Below are 19,834 nucleotides of genomic sequence, written 5' to 3'. Positions count from 1 at the left end.
TCTGTACGAAAGGCCATGACAGGTGGACTAAGATGTCAGCTCCATCCCTGGTCTGTTAGGTTTTTAATTTATCCCATTCTGAGACACCATATCCCAGGGGTCCCCAATGCAGTGCCCGCGGGTGTCGCAGTGCCCGCCAGGGCATCCATGTGCGCCCACATACTAGCCGCCGGAAAAGCAGCCGCTGAAATGCCGCCGAATTTCGGTGGCGACGTCTCTTGATGACGCTGCTTCACGGCGGCATTTCAGCAGCTGCTTTTCCAGTGGCCACAGTGCTCAGCGGATAGTTGTCTGGCGCCAGCCCCACGGAAAAGGTTGGGGACCACTGTATGAGCCCATGTATGAGCCTTTTTCTATGCCATGTATCAGTAGCTGTATTTCAGCTCTAACCATATGATTGAAAACAACTTGAAATCCGTAATGCCTATGCTGAGGGATTCATATCCCTTGGCCTGAGGGACAGGGGTGGGGTGGTGCACAATTAGTTGTGCTGATGGCTAGCACACCAGATATATCTGTTGCTCTTAAGTGGTTAAAATACTAGGAAATATGCATTTCCTTTGCAAGGGATACTGACCTTTTTGCACTTACTTCTAGAAACATGCCAACGTACAGGGATTAAACTAGTCCTTTAGATTTAATATTGAGAGGATGCTGGCCATAATAATGTTTAGAATAAGAAAAGATATGGGATTTTTCTTTTGGTGGATATGGTGCATTTTAGAAGTTTTAAAAATGAGAGAGACTTAATAATCCATCCCATTACCACTGTAGGATTGTCTCCACGTTTTCTTTTGCTTTGCCCAGTCTAACTCTGCCTGTATCCAGGGATTCTCCATCACTGGCACTTTTTAAACAAGATTATTTTTCTAAAAGATCTGCTCTAGTTCAAATAGGAATTATTTTGGGGAAGTTTTTTGGCTTGTATTATGCAGGAGGTCAGACTAGATGATCACAATGGTCCCTTCTGGCATTAGAATTTATTATATGACCTCCTCCACTTCCCACTGGAGATTATTCCATAGCCTCCAAGATACCCTGTGGGTATGTCTGGACTGTGCTTAAAAAAAAAAACCCTAGCACTGAGTCTCAGAGCTCAGGTCAGTGGGCTCGGGCTGCATGGCTAGAAGTTGCAGTTTAGGGACTCTGGCTTGGGCTGAAGTCCGGGCTCTGAAATGCTTCCCTCTCACAGGGTCTAAGAACCTGGGCCAGTCATAGGTCTTTCATTGCAGTGTAGACATACCCTATATTTGTATAGGTCTCCTCTATCTTTAACTTCTACAACATGCCACTATTGGTATTTTGTATTTTCAGTGTGTCACTGGTGCCAGTGTTAAACATTTACTTCTGAACTGAATTTCATGTGTACTTCACCTTTCAGGCCATTTATTCGAGTGTTCTCCCTGGGGAGCTAATGAGAGGTTACATGTCACAGTTTCCTAACTTTCCAGGCTGGCTGGGGAAATTTTCATCCACAGGCAAACATGATCGGATTGTTCAAGAACTGGCAATGCACATGAGTCTCAGGTAATGCAGACCTCCCTCTGTGCTTCCCAGTGTACACTGTTTTGGGATGTTTGTTCTTACTGGTAGTTAATGATCTGAAAGAGCGCTGAGTTACATTATCTCTTGCTACAGTTAGGAGGAACTAGGTTCTGGAGAGCAGCAGGTGAGGAGAGAAATGAGAGGCTGATGTCTCCTAATAGGAGAGAGGGCACCAATAAGAAAGGAGAGCAAATGGATTAGGGACAGGACTGAATGGGGTTTGGGAGAGAAGGTAACACTGGTCTTGGGAGGGTCAGAGCAAAATGTGTGGAAAGCAGAAAAGCCTCTATTTGCTATAGGTTTCTCCTTTTAAAATTAATATTAAAAGGTCCATTAGAGAGAGGGTAAGGACACAGATACATGTGCTTTGGCTGGCAATGGTCACATTCCAAGAGCTTAGTCATAGGCTTCCAATAACACTGGGCTAGCACTAAGGTGGTCAATAGGCAGACTATAAAGCAATTTTTGTATAATCAACCATTAAAATAGTTTGAGAATATGATTTTATTTAAAAAAATTGTGGTTTGCTGTGGGATGCCCCTTGCTAGCTAGTCCACTGTAACTGATACTGTCTGTCCAGGGCCCTAATCTGGATATCTTATGGCAGGGGCATTTGTAATTATTCAGCACTGGTAGCTCCATGCCGAAATGCAGCCTGCATTATGGTGTTCCTAGACACTGCTGATTCTTAACATGGTGAGAGCCTATTCATGAGGGTGTATTTTGATTTGCACTGGGAGCTGACCTTTAGGAATGAGCCTCAAGGAAATCCTGTTTAATGCAATCTCTCTTCATTTGGCAAGAACCCACACCAGCAAGAGAGCCATAAACATGGAGTATTTGTCATACTTGCGGGATGCACTTGTTAAACCCTTGACAAGCTTAGGAACAGAAGGTGTACAGGATGCTGTAACATTCATGGACTCCTACTGCTTGATGAGAGAAGATGTTGAAAATATTATGGAAATATCCAGCTGGGGAGGCAAACCTAGTCCCTTTTCTAAACTGGACCCCAAGGTAAAATTCACTAGTTACGTTCTGCTATTACCTCCTTCTATAAATGTATGGTAATTCTTTGGCCTTATGAATAAAACACAGAATAACATCCACTGTGCCGTGGCATTGGGACAGGACATGGATGGCTGAAGCAGGTTACCATTTCTGCTCCCAAAGTTACAATTTTGAAAGGTGATCTATAACCATGCTTTCAAATATTCATTAGCCAAGTGACTGAATCTCAAAGAAGAAATACAGATTAGGCCCTTAATCTGCATTTTAGATGCGTCCTCCTGTGTACTCCCCGCATTCCTTTCCCTGTCTCCTTCTCTGCAAGCCTTAGGCTACAGATACTCTTCTCTGGGGGAGTCCTTGACCAGATCATAGCTTGGTTAGCCAAACAACGGGGAGTCTTTAATCTAGTGCTTATAATGTCTCCTCACCCCTGAACAGGTCAAAGCAGCTTTTACACGAGCCTATAACAAAGAGGCACATTTGACACCATATGCCCTGCATGCAGTAAAGACCTCCAAACGGCAGCAAGGGCCCGGGTTGGCTTCAGAAGTGAATGAAGAATTGAATGCTGATGAATTGCAGTCTGATGAGGATGAGCAAGATCCTATTGAAAGTGATGCAATGATCAAGGTAATGCTTCCAGCCAATAATAGAGCAGTGTAACACCAAGGAAACCGATCTGTCTCCTGTGAGAAGTTGGACCATCTCACCAGGGACTCGAACACACACTCGCTGGTTTGCTGGGTGTTTAACTTTGACTCTTCTAAATCTCATCTTGTTGCAAATAGGGGAGCATTTTCTGATGGTAGGTTTGAAATTTTGGCTGGAGCACTGTTGTCTAGGGTTATCATACGTCCGGTTTTTCCCGGGCATGTCCGGCTTTTCAGCAATCAAACCCCCGTCCGGGGGGAATTGCCGAAAAGCCAAACATATCCGGGAAAATGCCGGCTGGGCACTTCCTCTCCTGCGGCGGCTCTGCTACGCTCCTCCCCTCTCAGACTTTCAGAGCCGAGCTGCCCGAGCCAGCGCTACCGGCTTCGGGCAGCCCCCCCTGCCTCCGGACCCCGAGCCGCCGGCCAGGCACTTCTCCTACCCGGCTCCAGCTGCTCTGCTCCGGCGGCTCGGGGTCCGGAGGCAGGGGGGGCTGCCCGAAGCCGGTAGTGCTGGCTCGGGCAGCTTGGCTCTTAAGGGCAGTTAGGAGCAGGGGTCCCAGGAGGGGGCAGTCAGGGGACAGGGAGCAGAGGGGTTTAGATGGGTCAGGAGTTCTGGGGGGGCTGTCAGGGGACAGGTAGGGTCCTAGGGGGCCAGTTAGGATGTGGGGAAGGTCTCAGGAGTGGGCAGTCAGGGGACAAGGAGTGGGGGGGAGGGTTGGGGGTTCTGAGGGGGTGGGAAGTGGGAGGGAGCGGAAGGGGCGAGGCTAGGGCAGGACGGGGGCGGGGCTCCTCCTGTCCTCTTTTTTGATTGTTGAAATATGGTAACCCTACTGTTGTCTAATATTCAAGTAGCACATTTAGGGTCTCAAGTCACTCAGCCAATTTTCAATTTGGTGTTTTTCTGTTTGTAATGCAATTGAACACCTCATCTGATCAATTCCATAATTTCAGGGAATGCTTTCGGCATCAATAGGACAGACATTGCCCATTTTGGTAAAAATCGGAAAAGCAAAAGGGCGACTTGCAGAGCTCTTTGCATCTGGTTGCCAGAGCCAGCACTTTCAATCAGCTCTATGAAACAAAGAAATTGCTGATGTCTGCAAAACATCTGTGTTGCTCTTTGGCCCAGTACAGTTTAAAATGTTGTTGCCATCCTGAATAACTTATCTCCCAGACAGAGAAGAATGATGGGGGAGGTATAGAGCCCCTACTAGGGTGACCAGATGTCCTGATTTTATAGGTCGTCTTCTTGTGGCTGTGGACTCCTTTCAAAACGGCCTTTTTAGCCTTCAGAGCCTTGGATTTTGCCTCTGTCTTAGCGGGGACAGCCTCCTTCTTCGCCTTCGGCGCCATCTTGGGAAAAGGGACAGTCCCGATTTTTGCGTCTTTTTCTTATATAGGATCCTATTACCCCGTCCCGATTTTTCACACTTGCTGTCTGGTCACCCTAGCCCCTACTGTGCAGGAGATGGAAGGGTGGCACACAGGGACGGAATGGAGGGATGCAAGGAGCCCTGGTATGTGCAGTGAGCTTTGACAACAGCAGTAATGAAGTGAATGTCTCTGGTCCTTTTTGACTTAAGTCTTTAGAGGTTTTATTTAGATTGACTGCTTCAGGATCAGGACACAAATTGGAAGTAACTAATATTATCTGTTTATGATATCCTTCCTTTAGACTTGGCATGGCACACTAAACCTGCATTTTAAATTTTATTTCCAGCAAAAAAAGGCAAAGTCTTCCAAACCGTCAAAATCAGCAAACAGAGAAGAAACAAAAAAAGGAAAAGGGAAAGGAAAGAAATGAGACACTGAACTGTTCAATACTGACTGAGTACATTGGGTAACCACTCTAGCTTCGGACACAGCTTTGCTTGCCCATAATACCCACTTTCTGGCAGTGATCCTATTGCAGCTGGAAGGGTAGAACCAGTGGGCTGAAAATGCTCCTCTTATAGAGGTAGTGTGGCTGCTTTGCAATCCAAATATGCATGGGTGATGTAAATGTTAACATTCTGCAAAGTATAAAAAAGATTGTAAACAAAATGCAGACTTTAGTCTGCTGCTGCTGGAAGGTCACCTGTAAATAAGCACCAGTTGCAGCAGTAGCATGTTGAAAGAGGGGCTTAGGTTCCTGCCATTTATACTAATAGTCTTTCTTCACAGGACTTTGAACCTTTTTTACTAAATCTCTGCTATTATGTGGTGAAATCTTGTACATAATGCAAAAAATTTAAATTGCATCTTTCTTTTGTACATTATAAAACTGCAGCAATGTATAAAATTGCAATAAAATTAGTTTCACAATTTTTTTTTAATTATATTGGGCGTATTCAGGTTTCTCCCCCCTTTTCATAGCTTGAAGATGGTATTTGTCCCCAGCAGGCCTTCATAACAATCTACCTCAGCTTTTGGGGCTACAGAGTGTATTGGAATTTCTTCCCTGGGTTTTGCCTTCCACCTCCCCCTCATTTTGTTGAAGGAGAGAGGCATGGAAAAGCTATATCACTATATATGTCACTGCTTCTGGGAGCTGCTTGAGGTAAATGTCACTTATAGCCTGCACCCCTGAGCCTTTCCCCAAACCCCTCAATCCTAACCCCAATTTTGTAAGCAGTCATGGCCCCACCCCTGCTCTATACTGCATTTGTTCAGGAAAAAAAACCCCAAAGCCTGATAGCCTAATATGCTCTTACCCCCTCCTCCCCCATTGAATTTCTAGCTCAAGATTCCTAAGCAGTGTTGTGGAATTTAAACACCAATGTCTATATTGCAACAGCAACATGGAAATCTTTACAATATCTTAAGTTAGAAAAACGTTAAATGGGTATACCCCAAGGTCCTGAGATTAGTGTAATGCCCTCTTTATTATGCTAAATTTTACTTCCTTCAGCTATTTGTATTGCTTATCCACATCTCCTAGCTATCAACCCCTCCAGTAATGAGTTGCCTATAAATGAACACACATGGAAGCAGTCACACCAGAGCTGTAGAGGAAATTCTATTGGTACTATATATACTCTTAAATGAAGTGACAAACTTTCATATGCAGCAGAGAATGCTGAAACAAAGAGTTAGCACTGTTCCCGTTTGTGCTGCTGAAGCTGAACAGACTTTAACTTTAAGGGTAAAATTGGATTTATTCTGCTTTCAGTAAATATTTAGTTAATTTTTATATCACAAAATAGAGAACAGAAATGACAACTGCTCAGGTATTTGGGGGGGAACAAAAATCCACCAAACTGATAAGGAGCTTCCTTAATGCCACAACACTCCAGAAGGACCCAATCATTCTGAAAATGAAAAGGAGCAGTTACTCAGTCTTCAAAATATAGGCAACTGTACCAAACTGACTTTTCAATGCATTAACAATAAATAAATTGCTTGTCAATCTTCTAATATGAAATTAACGTTGTTATAAAACTGAACCTCTTTCATAGTCAGGATTGATGTTTAAATGGAGAAGATATGTACTACAACTAAAAAGTAAAATATTAGTCTGCTGCTTATGGTGACAATTTCTTTACACAGTGGGTATTAAGCACTTTTGAAAACCTACAGGACTGTAGGTACAATACACTAATTACAGCTCTCACGTAAGAATAGTTGGTATCTGAACAGTACTAAGCTTTGTCCACTTGAACTACAAACAAACCAAAGACTTCTATTTTCGGGTACCAGAATTGGGATGTCAAATACTGGATTCAAAATGTTAACCAGTACAGTATTTACTGTAAAATAGGCTAAGGAGTGAATTAATGGCAGCAAGTGATGAGAATTTGGTTGCATTCTTTGAAGACTGAGCATTTCAAGCCAAAACTTGCTACCTGAGGTTGTCAAATAAGAATCAAAACTAATGGCTTGCAGTGCCTTCTTGCCATCCTGTTTATCACATTGATAGGTTCTCAATCTGCTTCAGCCTGTAGGCACTACCCTGTGCTTGGTGTTGCACATATTCATCTTTGATTGTAAACTTTGTAGGGCAGGGAACACCATAGAGTTCCCATATAAACACGCACACTTAGCATACTAAGTTTTGTAATTACATAAATATCCATTTTCCCTAAAGTTCATCAAGCCAGTCACTGTATCTTGGCTCATTTCTTGCATATCTTCCTAGGGTTTGTTCTAGAAGTGGCAGTAGCACTTACTTGAATAAATTCACTGTTCCATTTCTTCTGGGTTGAGATATGGTGTGCAGTCAGCTATCTTCTTAAGATGGACAATGCTAACTCCTTCTGAACACATTGGACATATATTTTCACTCTGCAACATGCTATTTTAAAAGAAATATTTCAGGTCAAATTACATTCCTGACACCATTTTCAACCACATGGTGTTGGGCTTGATGCAGGAATTAGTGGGGAAAATTCTATGGTCTGCTCTGCACGCAATCAAACTAGGTAATTATAACAGGTTTTAAGGCCAGAAAGAACTATCAATTTTAGTAGGTGGGAAGGGAGAAAATGACACAGTTGTAAGATGTCAACTACAGTAGAACCTGAGTTACAAACAACCTCTCTTTCAGAGGTTGTTTGTAACTCTGAAATGTATGCACCTTTGAACAAAACGTTATGGCTGCTCTTTCAAAAGTTTACAACTGAACATGAGTCAACACAGCTTTGAAACTTTACTATGCAGAAGAAAAATGCTGTTTTTTTTTTTTTTTTTTTTTAGTTCAATAACACAGAACTGCATTGTATTTGCTTTTTGGGGGGGGGGGTCTCTGCTGCTCCAGATTGTGTGCTTCTAAACCAGATGTGGGGTTGACTGGTCAGTTTGGTGTTCGTAATTCAGATTCTGCTGTAACTACTTATAATTTGGAAAGAAGGGGTTTCTTGGATGCTGCTATAGTAAAGCACATAAAGCTCTTGGAAGGCTGTCTAGCCCACTACTGTATTCTAGAGATGGGCTATGTTAGTAATTCTATTTAACGCTCCAGTCTCATTTGATAAATCAAATATGCAGTCTTATGGCTATCCAGGTATGAAAGTAAAATATGCAAATCTAAAAAGAGAATATTGAAAGGGAAGGCTTTCTACTGATAAGATAGTTCTGTTCAAATGTCAGTAATAAGCACTAATTGAGCTGAGGAACTGCTCCTACTTCCCTGTGACTGCTAATCAGGAGATATTCCCTTGCTTAAAGCAGAATAACTGAGGTCAAAGCTCTGCCAAGGTACATTCTTACTCTGGAACCAAGCATTATGGAGAGTGTGTCTGTCGGGTAGGGGAACAGCTGCTTTGGTCCTTTGAATCTTAAGGGGACCACATCAATAGTTGGGGCTCCTCAGGCCACTATTGGTGTGTTTCTGCACTGCCTCTTTGGGGATGGGAAGGAAAAGTGTTGGGAAGTTGCAGAAGCCTATTTCCACCCTTGCTAGTTTCTTTCAAAGGTTACAACACTGAATCAGCTACTCCGTTCTCTATTTGTAGCATGCATTCGACACGCCCAAATGTGTTCATGCTAAGGTAGCGCTATGGTGAAAGTGTAAATGATGGGCCTTCAGAATGAAAGGCTTAAAGCTTCTTCCTGTGGAAAAGGGTCTTTGCTATTAAAAAAAAAAAAAAATCCTTATTCAGCAGGAAAGATTCCAACTTACTTTTTGAACTCAGAGTGCAGGGCAGGGAAGTCACAATTTGGACAGGCTGTCCAGTCATTTTTTACCATATGCCGACCCTGCAGGTGAAAGTTTTCAATGATTAAACCCAATTGTAAGTATTTGCATCCTAATCAGCATTCTGACTCTTCAGCTCTGCTCCTTTCTGCAGTGAAAGATCTTAATTCTAAAAAGTTTCATGAAAAACAGTGACACGAACTTGTAATGGTATCAAATACCCTACAGCGTGGCTAGATTTAATCCTACTGTACTTTATTTTCAAGCGAACATTACATGAGATTGATCATTTGGATACTTCATTTTTGCATCTGTTGCTGCATGAATAGTGCTGTGGATTTTAAGAAGTTCTGAATAAGAAGATACAAATAGCAGAAAAATGTAATGAAATTCTGCATTTCTCCCTTCTTCCCCTCTTTTTGGCAAGGGACAATTCCATGACAATTACTGAGTTACCATTTTAAGCGTTTATAAACAGCAGTCCCAGATATTTACCAAAAATGTTGGGGCTTTTTTTTATACTGGAGTTTGTTCTAGGTACAAGATTTCACTTGCTAATCATGCACACAGAAGGCACCAGAGCTGTGAGGTCATCTGTTTGCATACCTCCTTATCCAACCTGAGATCACAAAGTTGCAGGCAAAGCAGCAGTTTTTGTGATAGTCTGCTTAGAGTGAGACAGCTTCCTTCTTGTGTACACTCTTAATTTAAAAAGGTTCCGTAAATACATAGATGTTACATCTTTGGAACGCTGACATTGTGCACAGCAGTCTTAATTGAAAACAAACTCCTTTCTTTCCCTTACCATACACCTTATAATTTCACTATAAAAATTCATTGGTTTCATTAAATTTTAGCAATATAATAGTCAGTTATTTTGTGTTCTCATTTAAACAATGGGGATAGAGACTGGACAAATGTGTTTGAATCAATTACAAATTTAGATGAATGTTACTTATCAAAACTGACATTTTAAGAAGGGGGAAGAAGCAGACCTTGTATACAGTGCTAAATACTAAAGGAAGCAGTCTCAAACAGTGTGCGCGCGGGGAGGAGAGGAATTTGTCATTCAATTTAAAATACTTACAGTTGCAATGCAATATGGGAGATTGTTTTTACATCCAGCGCAGAGGAGTTCACACTCTGGGAGCAGGAATTCACAGTATGGGCATGGTGTAGTTGGCTCTTCTGCCTCAGATGTGTCTGGTCGTCTAGAAATAAGATATGAATCTGAATTAAGTACAAGAAATCCTTCACAAAAAAGAAGACAACACCATATTTCTGTAAAGAGCAAAACATTAATTTTTTGGAGTAATGTACAGTTTCTAGTTAACAATATTTTGTCACCTTCCCTCTTCACCAATTTTCCCTTAAATACTGCACATATTTTCCTTACACTGTCTAACATTGCAAGTGGGCCCTTAATTTGAAGCATTTATTTGCCATTAAGCTATGTTGATCACCATTTTGAATTCTTAATCTCTCAAACATCCCAGTAATAAATGATATGTGTATATATACTATGTAATATCATCTAATCTTACTGTTTCTTAGGCACCACTCACCATGATATTTAGGTGTTAAATATTAGAATTTTTAAGCTTCAGAATTGTAATAGTTGGACTATAGTTTCTGCTCAGTGAAGCTGCAGTGCATAAGCTCTTTTTCAGCAAGTATGTATGGTGGTGAGGGATCCTGATCCAGACTCTACTATAAAATGTTTAGATTATAACTAATATGAGGGCAGTGAGAGGGACACTTAAAATTAGTTTTTCTAAGTGATTTATCTATAAAGTTCCAGAACAGAGTATATCTAGAAAAGGCTTTGATCCTCTTTAATAGCACTTTCCATTTAGCTTAATACATCCTTTCCAATGTCTCAGCATAATGAGCTTTGAGAACAATTAGACATTTTCATTAAAATATTTTATAAAATTTGGCAAGGTTCAGATTTTGTACCCTGATTTTATTCAGCTGGACATGAACTATTTCAGTTATATTGACCAGAGCAGTCAAAACTCCTCCCACAAGTTGCAAAAATTCTGCTTTCAATTTCCCCCATATAACCCTATTGTCTCCAATAGGGTGTCCTGAGTATAGCAGAGCAGTTTGGCATGCTGGCTGGGAGATATCTACAGTGGCACCTAAAAAGCAGGCCAGGAGCTTTAGACATGTAGGATAAACACATCATCACTATTATCTATACAGTATTGTTATACTAGGAAACCAGGTCTCTGCCTCTAAGAATCTGTGGTCTAAACAGATTACAAAGAAGGGGGAGGGAGAAGGAATTTGAGAGTTTGCCTTTTTAACTTTACTATTTATCCTTGGCCTCGTCTCCCTTTTTTTTGTTTTAAACTATTGTCTTTGCACCTTTCTACAAAGTGCTGTGCACAGTGCTGAACAACTGACTCCTGAAAATACAAATATAGGAGAACTACTACGACTTTGTCAGTTCAATTCACTATAGACTTTCACACCTGTGCAAAATGGGTGTAAAGCATTGCAGCGGGTTTGGTAGCATTTTACACCCACTTTGCACAGAGATAAATGACTATACCACATGCAAGACAATGAAAAATAAGGGCCTCAGTCTTTAGAGGAGTTGGAAATTATTAACCTCCCAACCTAAGGTAAGGATTATGGAAAAATATCTAAGGAAAAAATATGTAAATGTAGATTTTATGGAGGAACAATAATGCTACAGATAAAGTTGGTTTGTTGTCTGCACTTATAAATCATATTAGCCTCGCTCACCTGACCATTGCTTCAATCTTCTTTTTGTATTTAAGATCTATTTTATTGCGGTACTCCGGTCTCATCAACATAGCAGCAAAACTGAAAGCTGAGTTTTTCAATCCTGCTCTATGACACTCAATCACTGTTGACGTCAGGATTGGGACAATGTCTGCAATGAAACAATGGCAAACATTCATCTACCACTAGCAATGCTAAAAACCTTAGCAATCGAGCAAACAAGGTTGAGAGGCTTTTGAAGAAATTCTTTACTCAGGGCACAGAGCTACATGGATTTTTAGTACTTGTATTTCCACATAGATATGCAGGGTTTGAAGGGATCTCAAAAGGTCACCTAGTCCAGCCCCTTGTACTGAGCCAGGATTAAGTATAGCTACTCCACCTTCTTTAACCTGTTCTTAAACTTCCAGAGACAAGGATTCCACAACCTCCCTAGGGAACCTGTTCCAGTGCTTAATTATCCTTATAATTATAAAGTTTTTCTTAATATCTAACTTAAATCTCCCTTGCTGTCAAGTAAACCGATTGTTTCTTGTCCTACCCTGGGTGGACATGTGACCAGCTGTTCTCCCATACTTTTTATAAACAACCTTTTATCTATCTGAAGACTTACATTCTCCCCCCAGTCTTGTCTTCTCTAGAATAAACATGCCCAGTTCTTTCAACCTTTCCTCACAGGGCCTGTTTTTTTTTTAAACCTCTTGTTTTTGTTGTGCTTCTCAGGACTCTCTCCAATCAGTTCCCATCTCTCAAAACGTGGTGCCCAAAACTTGACACAGTAATACAGCTGAGGTCTCACCATTGCTGAATAGAGCAGAACAATTACCTCATGTGTCTTACACAGGACTTCCTGTTAATATATCCCAGTCACTGGGTTTCCTCTCACTATGGTGCATTTCTGAGACTGAACATATGACCTTGGGGATTGTTAGATTACCCCCACCTCTCCCAAATATGGTCATGGTTCACCTCTTACCATAGCTCTATTCATAGCAAAACATTCACAGTGTCTCTGGACTGATAACTTAGGTAGAGACATCAGTGACTGGGAACTTGGGAGCGAACAGTCGAGTATAATTTCTGTCACAATGTGTTCAAGAGTGCAGGAGTTAGTGTAGCTGGCTGGTGCTGGTCACGCAGAGCAGCCTCTGTGTAGGCAGGTGAAAAGTGAACATGTGGTGTAGCTATATGTACTGTCACTACTGTTGTCATATGTGAGAGGATTCTGCATGTAGCCGTTTCTCAAAGAAATTTTACCTTTGGTAGGTAACAGTATTCCCTAGACAGAGTATAAGGCATACAGCAGTAATGTCTAATTACCAAAGCAAAAAATGAAAATTTTAAAGGTAACTACTATATAACAGTGAGCCAAGCATTAGCATCTTGCACTGTACTTTGTCCCAAGCAAGGATTGCCATAATGGTAAGACTCCCTGGCCTTGCAGTACTCTCTTCTACTGAAGATGCTGTACATTTGAAAGAAGACATGAGTTTTGTGGCAAGGTCCCAGAGTTGACCCACCAATTACATATGATATTGAAACTGTGGTTCATGCAACTTAATACCGCAACCATTTAGCAATTATTATGGTTGAGGACACACACTTAGATAGCAGTATTGTGCTCATCTTTGTAAGGCCTTCATACCTATGTGGCATGTAGCAAAGCAGGTTTTCCATGGCAGGACAGGTTTAACTTTGAACAAGTGTAGGTATGTAGTAAAAGATATGCACAACAGTAGCACAAGAGGAAAGTATCTGTCTGATGCACTGGATAGTTAATTCTCGTATGCTTTTTTGTGGGTGAACAGCACTTACGTGATGGGAACTTGCTGATGTTGTTGGCTACACGAATAAGCATGCGTGCACCCTTCATGTGATCTCCACGTTTAACATGAGTCTGAAATAAAACAAGTGGGTATATTTACACTACAGATTACAGCAACAGCATTTGGAGGATCTGAAACTACTAAATGCTTTGGCCACTCTATACTTAGAGCCCTGCACGGATAAAAAAATGTGGATTCGCATCCGCCAGGATCAAGGATCAACCCGCGATATACTAGCCATCTTTTACCTGTATCCACAGCAGCAAGCTGTCTCACAAGGGCTGGGGGGAGGAGGGTGGAGAAGTGGGGGGGGGCAGGGTCTTGCAGAGAAGAGGCAGCAGGAGGGTGGGGTTTGGGGGTATGGGGCAGTGCAGGGGCAGGTCTCAAAGGGGCATTGCATCACATGCTGCTCCCAGGGGCTCGCTAGTGCTGGCACACTGAGTGCAGCAGTGCATCTTGCATCACAATCCTCATGGCCAGGCCTGGGAGCGTGGTCAGGGCTACCGGGCTGGGCCATGGTGGGGACGCTGGTGCTGCCTGAGGGGCCCAAGTTGCTGGGCAGGAAGTGGCGTGACGAGTGAGTGCTGGAGAGCCCCGACTCTGACCTGCCGCCCAACCCCAGCCACTGATTGCTGGCCCCAAGTGCTACACGGGCCAGACGCCGTGGGCCAGGCGCCTCAGGTGAGTAGAGCCCTGTGTGGTTGTATCTGTGTGGTTTGTATCATTATCCACAAAAATGGTCCATGGATATGAAGTGGATATCCGCAGATTTACAGGGCTCTCTCTATACTGTACTTGGTATTTCAGCTAATCTTAGAACTACTTGTTACCGTAGCTTCTCAAACTTCCGTAACTTTTTCTCCTTTGGGCTTTACCTCTCTTAAGCTTTTATTAATTTTAGGTTTTATTAACAACAGTTTATAGCCTGTAGCTGCCAGTAAGACTTTTCCATGGACAAACCTCCAAGTTATCAGCGAATCACTTGTGGATTTAAAGGTTATCTGATAAGATTATTAAGGCATCAAACCATTCTAAAAGATGCTGGGCCAAACTTTCTGCTGGCAGTGCACTGATGCAATTCTACTAAAATCAAAGATAAATATAGTCTCTCATACACAGCCTACAAACTTAAGTTCTCTGCCCACATATTGTAGTGGGATACATCTGATGTTTTGTAACTTAACCGCCTGAAAACCTCCACCATCTATACTGCCAAAATAGATACAGAACCAGTAAGGGGAGGCCCACAAATATTTATGGATAGAGACCTCTACTAGGCTCTATGACGCCTATATGTCTGCCTCACTACTTATTTTCTTTGGGCCACTGGAGGGGAAGATGATGTGTTTTGGGGAATGCTATTTAGCCCTCTTTATCCTCTGAAAGACACGGTCAGTGAGGTATATATTGGACCAACTTCTGTTGATGAAAGAGACAAGCTTTCGAGCTACATAGAGCTCTTCAGGTCTAGTCTTTATCCTCTGGCATTTTTATAGGGCATCTCTCTTCCCCCTCTGCCCCAACCTGAGGTCTTTCTCAGCGGAGGACTCCTTTGGTGCCTCCATTTTCTTATGACCTGTCCCTAAGCCAGCTGAAAGTGCTGTTTTTGAGCCTGCTATCTCCTAGCACGGGTGAGGAAATGGAAAGCCACGGGCAGAGCAATGAAATCTAAGGAAGGAGAGAGGCAGGCTTAGCAGCCCCAGCTATCTCTAGTAATTGTAAAACTACAACCAGATTTTTATTTGATCCCAGTTGCATAGGATAAACACAAGGACCCGAGCCATGTAACAGAAACCCAGGGCTGAGTAAACCGGAACTTTTGCGACTATGCTATTCAATGGTATAAAATGACTGATAGGCAATGAGCTCACTGAATGGAAATGGAATATTCTTGTAATTAGTGCATTTACCAACTTCCATCTGTATGTACTATCAACAAACATGCCAGCATAATTAATCTACACAGAGCAGCCATCTATACAATTTATATAAATATTGCATAGAATTTGCTTCATTAAATCACTAATTCTGAATCTGCATTACCTTTACTAAAATATAGCTGTGTAGAATCATAAGATTTGTAGCCATCTCAGAAGGAATTTTAATTTTCTGGGTTTTGAGTTCTGAATACATACTAAAAAGAACATCATGTGCATTTCGGTAGTTTCCTTTAAAAGAAAAAAGTTAACAGTAAATGTAATTTTTCACAACAATGCTCTTACACAAGGGATATCATTAAACTCAATTGTAGGCTTTTAACTATAATCTAAGAAGAAAATTTGCAAGTCAATTTGTCTGGAAAAATCACAAGTACCTAGATGCCTGCTACAATATCCTAGACAATACTAGTTTAATAGCTAAATGGAAAAAAATCAGTGTGACATGGGAAGAAACGTAAAAAGTAGGACATATGTGGAACAGCTCAAAGCACATGTAGATCATGATTTTATCTGCTGCTGTCCCCTATTTTAAAAATGGAAGTTGGAACATCCATTACTTTTCCAATTAAGTACAAAAGAGTAGTTTTAGGGCATCCTAGGATGGATTTCCCATCTTATTTCTATAATTAGTTAAATATCAAATACAGTGTTATTTGAAGTTTTACTTTAATATCCTTCTAGTGTATGTCTGTATAGTACTTTGCTAAATTAAACAGGTGGAAAAAGATTTCACTTCAGATCAATTAAAGCTTAAAAGTGGAGGCACCACATTTTATTATTTCAGGATTACTGCTATATTTTCAGGTTTAAGGAATTTAGGCAATGAATAATAAAACCCTTGAGCCTTTATGTTCCATGCTTACATCATGAGCACATAACTGTTTTTCACTGCTGTGGTGTAGCAGACCTTTGACACTCAGTGCCATGGGTCTGAGATTTTCCAACCCATTGCAGAGCAGCAGACTGATAGCTGTTAACTTGCCCAGAACATGATTGTCCTCCTTGTCCCTGAGGCTGCTGTTTTTCTTTTAAAAACATTTCCCATAACTTATTTTAAATTAAAAGAAAATAGAAAGTTATTCTAGGACCATTGCCTGGACTAGAGCAGGGAGCAGCCAATGGAGGAGATGCACTATTTTGCTTCCCAAACCCCTTCCTCGTTCATTTTATTTTTCTCTCCCTTCTATCTAAAATCTAACCAACCACTAAAAAACAAGTAGCATAAAAAAAAAAAAAAAGAACCTTTAGAAGTCTGTTCTTTTAAAAGCAATCATTACAGATGAAACTCCTACTAAAATCAGTGTTTGATATAGCCAAGGACTGCAGGATCAGTCCCTAAATTAGAAGCCATGTCTACCAGCCACTGCAATTAAGGAATAGGCCTCCATTATGGGGAAAGGTGAAGTTCTAGGTAGTCTCTACTAATAAATCTACTGAGAATGAAATAAAAGAAATGAAGAGACTCTCTCCATGACTTTCCAATCTCACTTTCCAAAGGGCTCCACGTACCACAATCACTAGGGGTACGTCTATACGGCAATTAAAAACCCACAGCTGGCCCATGCCAGCTGACTCAAGCTCGCACTAAGGGGCTGTTTAATTGTGGTACAGACATTTTGGCTCAGGTTACAGCCCAGGCTCTAGAATCTTGTAAAGTGTGAGGGTCTGGCTGCAGGCCAAGCCAGAATGTCTACACTGCATTTAAACAGCCCCTTAGCCCAAGTCAGATGGCATGGGCCAGGCACGGGTTTTTAATTGCAGTGTATACACACCCTATAAGAGTGCTTTAAGCTCCCATAACTTCACACTTCCAGATAAAGACTGGATATAAGAGAAAATTGTTGGTACACACAAGAAGGAGGTCTTTCTAAAATTAATATATGCCCTTCTTTGAGCACACTCCTACGAGTGGTAGTATCTAAAATATTTCTGGGATGGAAAATGGAATCCTGTTGTCACATCAATAAAAACAAAATAAATTAAGAGTATTGAGTGACCTACCTGCAGACTGCTCCTCCCTGGCAATTATTATGGCAGTTCGGGCAGCTTCTCTGTATTGCTTTAGTGCCATGTACAAGCGGAACAGATACTTGGCGTCCTTAATCAGAACAATACAAAAGTAATTTTGCTAATGGAACATATACTGCTGTATCATCTTCTAGATCTTAACCTCTCTCCATCTCAAGCAAATGTCAAGAGGCAGTTCAGATTTGTTTGTGAACTCTGTGGCTTGGCCATACCCTGTCGGCCTGTGCATCGTGTTCTCTGCCTGTGGCAGTGCAAACAAAACTGTGATTCAGTACTCCCACTTCTTTCATTGCTAAACTAGCTTTTTTAATATTTTTTTGGGGAAGTAGTGAGCAGAAATCTCTCTTCCCTTCTCTTCATCAAGGAGAAATTTTTACTGGTCCTCCACCCCTTGATTAGGATTGTTTCTAAACTTCTCCTCAATAAGTCCCAAACTGCTCTTGGATTGAGGAAGAGGTTAGTTTCAGGAAGGAAACAATCAGGGGAATTATTACATTCTTAAACAGTACATGAAAATACAGTTGAAAGATATCCCTCTTTCAGCTGGAATCTAACAGTCATGTAAATCTGCTGATATATGAGAACTTCTAAAATACATAATCTGCTTGAAAAAAGTTGAAGAGAAAGCACATTGATCATGAGGTGACTAATACTGAAGAAATTGGACACTGATTCAGCTAGTCAATCAGAGAAGTTTTTGAAATATACCTATGGGGTTTGTTTCTGCTTTTTGGTATTCTACAGTAGATTTGTAGTGGAGGAACAATTATGAAAAAAAAAGTATACAACTTTTATCTTACAAGAACCTTTTAAATAATTATAATTGAGTTGTAATTAAAGAAACTATTGCAGAAAAGTACTGATGCTAAAATATTGACCTTGAAATTCTGTTCTGTATGGCTCATTGCAATAGCCCCTGATTCAACAGAAGATAAAGAACAATGGATTAAAATTACTCCTTTTTTTAGCTGCACCTGCAAAAGAACAACAAGGAAGTCTAAGTGGATCAGAAGCAGGAAGTCTGCAGGAGAATGCGTGGGTACACTGGATTTATCATGAAATAAAAGGAGCAATTTAAGGAGGTTAAGGGCAGTGCAGAGAAGCTTAGATGATGTTTTTAAATCAGTCTTCACCACAGAGGAAGTTAGAGAGACCTTCTCTTTTCAGGTAATAAAAATGACATACTATCAGATACTGAGGTATCAAAAGAGGTTGGGCTGGAATAAGATGAGAATAAATTAATGCCAGATTCTGCCACCTTTACACAAAAATACCACCTTACTCTGCCAGAAACCCCTTTGAAATCAGCAGTACTTCTCATGGACTAAGATACTATTTTGCTTGAGTAAGGGTGATAAAACCCAGCCATTAAAGAGTAGTAAGTCACCAGAACCAGATGGTATACAGCCAAGGGTATGTCTATATTACAATTAAACGCCTGTGGCTGGCCCGTGTCAGCTGACATAGGCTTGCAGGGCTCAGACTACGGGGAGCCATGGGTGTTTAACTGCAGTGTAGATAGACCCCAAGAGATGAGTAGGAATTTAAGAATGAAGAGGCTGAGCTGCTATGAAAAATATGTAAGCTCTCATTAAAGTCAGATTCTATACCAGAGGACTAGAGGGTAGCAAAGGTATCCATCTAGCTTTAAAATAGGTGCTAAGGGGTAATCTTAGACATTACAGCCCAGCAAGTCTTACTTCAGTAACAGGAAAATTGGCTGAATAACTGAAGAAAAAAAAAATTCTAGAACACTTAGATGAATGAGATATGATAGCAGCAAACTAGCACAGTTTCGGTAAAGACAAATCATGCTCTATTAAACTACTAGAATTCTCTGAGTAGCAGCAACAAATAATGGATAAGAGAGAACTAGCTGGCTATTTATATGGACTTTCAAAATGTCTTTGAAAAAGAGCCCTCACAAGAGTTTATTAAGGAAATTAATAGTCCTGGAATGAGAAGCTAAGTATTTTAGAAACAGTCTAAGGACATAAAACGAAGAGTGGAAGTAAATGATCAGTTTTTGTAATGGGAAAAGATTAATTGCAAAGTGTCACCACTGTTGTTGATATATATATTTTTTTTTTTACTGTGCTGGAAAGGGTAGTGAGCAAATGGGTAGAATTTGCAGATGACGCGACAATATTTAGGTTAGTCAAGAAGGATGAAAACTGACAAGGGACCCTGACAAAACTAGACAAGTTGGCATAATGACAGCAGATGAAATCAATGCTGACATGCAAGGTAATGCAAATAGGAAAGAATAGTTTGAATTACTTATACACATTGCTGGGTTCTAAATTAACTACAATCCACTCATCTAAAAGACCTGGGTAGCATTATAGACAGTTCAACAGAAACCTCTGCTCAATTTGTAGTAATCATAAAAACAAAAAGCATTAGGATATATATAGAATGGGACAGAAAATATGATAATGGAATTATGTAAATCAATGG

At 41.0% G+C, this 19,834-nt stretch overlaps 2 protein-coding genes across 5 annotated transcripts in view; one reads left to right on the top strand and one right to left on the bottom strand.

Annotated features, from left to right (window-relative positions):
- Positions 1-5,527, top strand: part of RFC1 (replication factor C subunit 1) — a 78,858-nt gene extending 73,331 nt beyond the window's left edge. The window contains exons 22-25 of the mRNA XM_054029212.1: positions 1,382-1,527; positions 2,349-2,562; positions 2,995-3,186; positions 4,930-5,527. Of these exons, the coding sequence (XP_053885187.1) occupies positions 1,382-1,527; positions 2,349-2,562; positions 2,995-3,186; positions 4,930-5,013 (636 nt within the window). The 3' untranslated portion in view covers positions 5,014-5,527. The remainder of the gene's footprint in view (positions 1-1,381; positions 1,528-2,348; positions 2,563-2,994; positions 3,187-4,929) is intronic.
- Positions 1-19,834, bottom strand: part of WDR19 (WD repeat domain 19) — a 137,722-nt gene that overhangs the window by 17,974 nt on the left and 99,914 nt on the right. For 2 of the 4 annotated variants that reach the window (XM_054029208.1, XM_054029209.1), the window contains exons 30-37: positions 17,348-17,444; positions 15,450-15,574; positions 13,396-13,477; positions 11,581-11,731; positions 9,911-10,034; positions 8,809-8,885; positions 7,358-7,482; positions 6,195-6,499 (exon numbers count right to left, since the gene is read on the bottom strand). In XM_054029208.1, coding sequence (XP_053885183.1) covers positions 7,368-7,482; positions 8,809-8,885; positions 9,911-10,034; positions 11,581-11,731; positions 13,396-13,477; positions 15,450-15,574; positions 17,348-17,444 — 771 coding nt within the window. In that variant the 3' untranslated portion in view covers positions 6,195-6,499; positions 7,358-7,367. Of the gene's footprint in view, positions 1-6,194; positions 6,500-7,357; positions 7,483-8,808; positions 8,886-9,910; positions 10,035-11,580; positions 11,732-13,395; positions 13,478-15,449; positions 15,575-17,347; positions 17,445-19,834 lie in introns of those variants that run through there. The other 2 variants (XM_054029211.1, XM_054029210.1) reach the window with 1 other exon arrangement.

This window comes from Malaclemys terrapin, chromosome 5 (genome assembly GCF_027887155.1).
Source record: "Malaclemys terrapin pileata isolate rMalTer1 chromosome 5, rMalTer1.hap1, whole genome shotgun sequence".
Lineage (NCBI taxonomy): Eukaryota > Metazoa > Chordata > Testudines > Emydidae > Malaclemys > Malaclemys terrapin.
Note: the sequence above shows the minus strand (reverse complement) of the source record. Positions and strands in the feature narration are given on the sequence as shown.